Consider the following 6,194-nt stretch of genomic DNA (forward strand, 5'->3'; position numbering starts at 1 on the left):
GATCAGAACATAAAAAATTGTGAGCATTAACTGTTCATTTCAATATACCATCAGACAACAGCAATACAGTCATCACAGCTCGTCATATCCATGTGTGATTTCTGCTTTAACAGTGAACTGCCCAAGCACAGGGCCTTGGATTCCTTCTCTTTTACAGGGATGCTGATTCCTTTGTCAGTGTGGAAACCACAGCAAAAAGCGGAGTGATGCTGGGCATGGCAGTGCATGCCTACAATCCCGCCACTCTGGGAGGCCGAGGCAGGAGGATTGCAACTTTGAGCCCAGCTTGAGCAATTTTAGTGACTCAGTGAGACCCTGTCTCAAAATAAAAGATAACAAAGAGAGCTGGGGATGTAGCTCCGTGCAAAGGCCCTGGGCCCAACTCCCAGTACTTCACCCCTGGAAAGATCAGGGTGAATCTTCAGGGTACGAGGAAGAACATGCCCAGGAGCTCTACAGTTCTGTCTAGCAAAGGAAAATCCCAGACCGGAAGGCCACCAGCAGTCCTCACACACCCAGGAAGGATGGACAGATTCAACTCTGAAGCCAGAGGGCATGGGATGTTTTTCCACTCCTTGAACTTAACAGAAATTAAAGCCAATTCACCCATCCCTTTGCTGAACACACACACAGGGACTCTGCGTTGTTTCTTTGATGTGAAGTGTTGCATTAGGGCTGTTTTTCTATAAAATCTGTCCTTATCCATGGCTCCCTTGGGACAAAGGGCAGTGAGTACTTCCGGCTGAAAGGGGCCTTGCTGGGGAGAGCTGATGACCACAAAGACAGCGTAAGTAGGACTGTTTTTGAAAGTAGGACTGTTAGGGACCAGGGAGGGGACCAGTGAGAGGAGGAGAGGAAGGCCAGAGAGGCAGAAGGGAGGCTGGACATGGTCCGTGCACCATATATGCCTGTACGGAAATGTTACCATGAAACCCATTCCTCTGTGCAATTAGTATGTGTTCATAAAATAGATTTTAAAAAAAGTGTGATGGACAGGGCTGCTTTGTGGGCATGCTGGTTGGCCACTGGCACAGGTCTCCTGTTCAGAAGAGCCACACGCTTGGTTTAATGTTCTGCTGCCATCTGGAAAGGCTTGGTAGTGTGTCTTTGGACTTGTGTCTCAGAAACGAATTCTGATAGGACGATGGCCTGCGGGCCCGAGCACCGGAGCGTGTGACGTGCATTCGCTCGCGCTGGCGCTCGCTGTCTTGTGGCTTGGGGCATGTGCGGTGCCCGTGGCAACCATGTCATACAGCCACAGTGCACGGGGCTCCCGCAGTACTGATGGGGGGTGCAAGCATGTCTCCCAGTCAGCCGTGTCTCAGCTGTGTCGAGCCCAGGAAGCCAGGCTTTCCGTACAAACTTGCTTCAGATTCAGAAATATCAGTGTTCCAAGAAACAAGCACGACCAAGGAGCCGCCTCCTGTGTGCACGCGGCCACTTGCCAGTGTTAGCCGGAGGCTTAGGCTGAAAGTAATGCCATAGAAGCCCAGGGCAATCCACGTTCCTTCTCTTTTCAGTCTTCTCTTTCTAGGAAACCCAAGGAGGAGCACACTGGTACATAACGCACAAATAAAGGAGTCAAATACAGACAGCTCAGCTTGTCTCATGCAGCAGTTGCAATTTTGGTAAGAACGAGATACATATGCATGTGGGAACTACAAAATATGAATCGTAAACTTCAGTGCCATGTGTACAAGTTCAGGGGTCTTGAATCTGGATTCAAAGCAGACAATGCACAATATAAAGTGAGTGGTAAAATGTAGGCGACAACTTAAAATTTTATTTTTTTCTTTCCTTAGCATGATATTAAACAGCAAAAAAGCCCCACAAAACAAAACAAACCACCCCCAAAAAAGAAAATAAGAAAAACCAAGGACAAATGGAGAGTGCAACTGCATGAGAGGAAGAAACATGATACTGTGGTACTTGAAATGACATTCCCCCCATCTCCTGGGTCTCTGAACAAGAGCCCCATTTTCATTTTGCCCTGAGTCCTGCAAACTAAGTAGCTGGTCCTGTGCATCGTAAAGTTGGGGAGTTATTTCCTGATGCATTTCTATCATTTGCTTCATTTAGTGACTTTTGGAGGAAGATTTGGTAAATATCCCATTCGCTTCACCCGTACTTCGCACCCAGGTGTGACTGCTTGGTTGTTGTGTACGATTCTGCTCTCCAAGGAGATTTTCACGGAAATGAGGTCACACGCTAGTGAAATAAGAGAGCTGTTTTCCTAGGGTGGAAACATCCAACAGCTAAAATGTTCATCAGCTGCCTGAGACTGTGAGCTGTAGTGCAGGCGTCGCTGGATTAAATCTCATCTCTGGTGTGTTTTTGTACAGCCCTGAGCCAAGAATGTTTGTATATTTTTCAGACGGTCAGAAAAAAAAAGAAAATCAAAAGAATAATTCATAGCAAGTAAAGATTGCAACTCAAATTTCAGAGTCCTTCAATAAAGTTTTACTGTTTTGGTTGCTGGTCTCTCTGTTGCCTGTGGCTGCTTCTTTTTTTTTAAAGTGATTATTTGAAATAGAGAGACTTCTGGTATATACACACATAGCCTACACATTTACTCTGGACTTTAACAGAAAAAGCTTCCAAACTCCACCGTGGAAAAAAGGCTAACATGAGGCACATGGCATTGGCTGACGCTCTGTTCAGGGATTTTCCTATTTAGACGAGGAATAGTATCCTAAGACATACTCAGACACCTGGAAGCGTTTAACAGGCTCTGGGTAAAATGCTAGGCATGCGCCGCCTTGCGGTGGAACTTTTTTTCACACCCACAATAATTCTCGTTTGAAATCAGTAACAGAAACTTTCCATTGTGCTGGTGCCAAAATTATTTTCAGTTTCTTTCCTTATCAGGACATGTGTGTGATACATAGTAATTACATTCCTCTTGGGGAACTGCTAACACACCTATGACATCTTAACTATCTTCACTTCCCCTTCTCCTGCCCGCCCTGCAGATCATAGCGCATTCCCATGTTCGCCTGTGCAGACACGTGGGATTTAAAGGTGATGCCCAGTGACTGTTTCATATTCCACTGTTATGTGCTGGTATTGCCTGTTATGTAAAACTAGAATGAAAGTGTCTCCCTAAGGAAAAGATCCATCACAACGGACTGTTTATTAGACATCAGCGATTGGAAGTGTGTCTTTTTCAACTTTTGTATTTATTTGGAAGCAAACACCCAGCATTCCAGAGAAGCTATTTTGGCTAAGAAACTTATCTTTAAACTTAGGCAGTGTTTTCATTTTGATATCTAGGACGATGCAGGTTGCTGGGTCCTCCCCAAACTCCTCCCTGAATGGCAGCTAGAAGGAGGCCCTCGGGTCTGTCTTGCTGGTGGTCGGTTTCAACGTCTTTTCCTCAATGGAGTGAATTCTGGATGAAAGGACTTTGCCACGTTGATCTAGCTCCTCGATCACCGTCTTTACCAGCGTGGTTTTGGATAAATCTGGAAGTAACACACATGTGAATACTTCTATTCGGCCAAAGAGCTGAAGTGATAAAGAATTCCACGGCTGGTTGTAATATATTAGGCATGATTTTGGGGGGAAGGAGTAAGTATAGATTTATAATAACAATTTGGAATAGTTGTATAAAACTGAAAATAACACTTTCAGGTCAGAGCATTTTAGTTAAAATCAGTGAACGACAGACCATCGCCATATATGTCTGCCATCACTATAAAAGTTTTTTCTGTGATGGAAACAGAATTAGATTTTATTACCTTTAGATGAATTCCCTAAGCTTCCTGATTCAAAGCCTTTTGATCTGGAACATGACCTGTAAGGAAAAAAGTTTATCTTTTACATCTCTGTTTTCCATCACTGAAGAAATAGCCATTGAGTTGATGAGCTCCATGAAATTTGTATGCCCAGAACAGGTCTTACTTGGCTATGGGGAAAAGTACTAGGATTTTTGTGTGCAGGAGCTGGGAATGACTAAATGTTACCTAAAGAGAAGACATAAAAAAATCATTCCTATTTAATCGTCTTAAACCCAAGAACTTAAAACTTAAGAAACATGTATTTAAAACTTAAGCTATATATGCAATTTAAGATGACAGACGCTGGGGGTTTGTACAGAGGGTATTTCAGGGCGGCAGTGATATTCAGAATCAACTGAACGGGCAAAGCCTGGGGATGGGACCGAGAGACTCTTGAAGCTGCAGTGACTCACAGGGACAGCGCGTGGGAACTGGGGCGGGTCACTGGAGCATTCTGTGATGTACGAAGAGGTGACCCCAGAGGTGGGAGTGGGAATAAAAGAGGAAGTCCTGGTGGTGTGGAAGGCGCTGGGGAGGGGATGGTGACCGCGTGGACCTTCCGGGGGTTTCACTCACGCCTCGTCTCCGTCTATGAGGCGGCAGTAGGTCTCGATCTCCTTCTCCAGGTGCACCTTGATGTCCAGCAGCTGCTCGTACTCCAGCTTCTGGCCCTCGGTCTCGGTCCTGACCTGGTGCAGCTGCTCCTCCAGGGCCCCGATCTGCGCCTGGATCTGGGCCAGCTGTGAGCAGTAGTTGCTCTCGGTCTCGCTGAGGGAGCACTCCAGCGAGTGTTTCTGAGGACAGCAAAGATGCATCGTAAGGGACCGGACCACCCGAGGACTTCGTGGTTCAGGGCTTCTCAGCAAACGGCAGCGCTGCTCCCTGGGCAAGATTTGGAAACGTGTGGGGTTTGTTACAGTAAAAGGGGCGGCGGCGGAGGCTAACGTTACTTAGGTGGCAACCAGGATGCTGGGTGATCTGCCGAGGGACAGATGATCCCTTTCCTACAAGACTTTTCATGCTCCCAACGATAGTCATCATATTTAGGTAGCAGTTCCAATAGGGACCTACCTAGAAATGAAAGCATTTTTTTTTGCAGGGGAGACACAGTAAGGAATCAATATGAGAAAACATATTTTAAAATTGCCTGTTTATTTCTGGGTTGGCTGTTGCATTTCAGTCTCCCTCTGCTAGGCCCTCACCCTATTAAAAGCCCTCTTGTGCTAGCCTTTACTTTTCTAATCCATCTTTGGTTTTCTGTCACCCATCAGAGGCCTCTGATTAATGCACTTGAAATTGGACGCACATTTGACAAGGGCTGGGTTTTCACAGCCAGAGATAGTCTTGTAACAGTACAGGTCTGCATTTCACACTATGCCCGTGAATAGCTCTACTCCCATCAGCTGTAATCTGCCTTGGCCCATGGTCCCGGCTTCAGTGGGAGCAATTCCCTTTTCCCTTATTGTACATGACTATATCTGAACCGTCATTACTTCCCCCGATATTAGTAATTATCAGCATGGCCAGCCCCTCCCTCCGCTCTTTCGTTTCTCTTTTCTTTTTGCTGGAGCAACTTCTGAACTTACCTCAGTGAAAAGGAAACATTTATTAAAAGAAGACCCGAGACTGTGGGACATTTCCAGGGTGGTTGGGGCTAGGCATTTACACAATAAAAACATCTTATTTTAAAACACTGTCCCCTTTTTAAAAAAATGGCAGTGGTAACATTCACTTTTTAAAAGTAATTTTGTGTGTTGCTAAATACTTTCTGTATTGATTTCATTCTAGGATTGCAAAGAGGCAGTTACAAGATATCCAGCATCCTCCGCAGACGCTGGGGCCAGAGTGCCTGACCAAGACCATGGTAGGACCTTGGCTTTGGCTGACCCTTGCACCCGGTGAGGGTGCTGGGTGCTCCAGGAATGTTTAAGGGGAAGCTGGCCAGGAGGTAATGGGGCGAGGAGGGGACCAGGAGCTCCCCGGTGCCAGGGTGGGGTGTGCTGGGCACAGCTTTGCTCTCTGCGCCCTGCGCACGGCATCCGGATCAGTTTTACTTCCCTTCCCGCTCTGTTCTCAGAGCCCCGCTCCCGCCTCCACAAAGCCTGCCTTGCTGCTAAGCTGTGCAGCAAAGCTGTATCACGGGGCAGATGGGAAGGCATCTCCTGAGTCTTTTGGAATCAGGACGTGGGCCGCTGCCGCCCTACCGTGGCCAGGAGGGACCTCAGCTCGATCTCCTGCGTCTGCAGCGTGCGCTTCAGCTCCGTCAGCTCCGTCCTGGCCCGAGTGGCCTCGCCGGCGTCTTGGGATATCTGCAGCTGCAGCGAGGCGCTCTGCAAGGCGCGGGCCAAGTCAGGCATGCGCACTGCCTCTGCACCTGGGCAGCAGCTGGGCAGCAGCTGGGCAGCAGCTGGGCAG

At 47.4% G+C, this 6,194-nt stretch overlaps 1 protein-coding gene across 1 annotated transcript in view; it reads right to left on the reverse strand.

The window, feature by feature from the left end:
- Positions 1 to 3,162: 3,162 nt before the first annotated feature.
- The window catches only part of LOC102018881 (keratin, type I cytoskeletal 28), a 9,149-nt gene continuing 6,117 nt past the window's right edge, over positions 3,163 to 6,194 (reverse strand). Inside the window, exons 5-8 of the mRNA XM_005394373.1 lie at positions 5,984 to 6,109; positions 4,356 to 4,573; positions 3,741 to 3,796; positions 3,163 to 3,464 (exon numbers count right to left, since the gene is read on the reverse strand). Coding sequence (XP_005394430.1) covers positions 3,322 to 3,464; positions 3,741 to 3,796; positions 4,356 to 4,573; positions 5,984 to 6,109 — 543 coding nt within the window. The 3' untranslated portion in view covers positions 3,163 to 3,321. The remainder of the gene's footprint in view (positions 3,465 to 3,740; positions 3,797 to 4,355; positions 4,574 to 5,983; positions 6,110 to 6,194) is intronic.

Source organism: Chinchilla lanigera, unplaced genomic scaffold, assembly GCF_000276665.1.
Source record: "Chinchilla lanigera isolate Chin_1 unplaced genomic scaffold, ChiLan1.0 scaffold00050, whole genome shotgun sequence".
Taxonomy (NCBI): domain Eukaryota; kingdom Metazoa; phylum Chordata; class Mammalia; order Rodentia; family Chinchillidae; genus Chinchilla; species Chinchilla lanigera.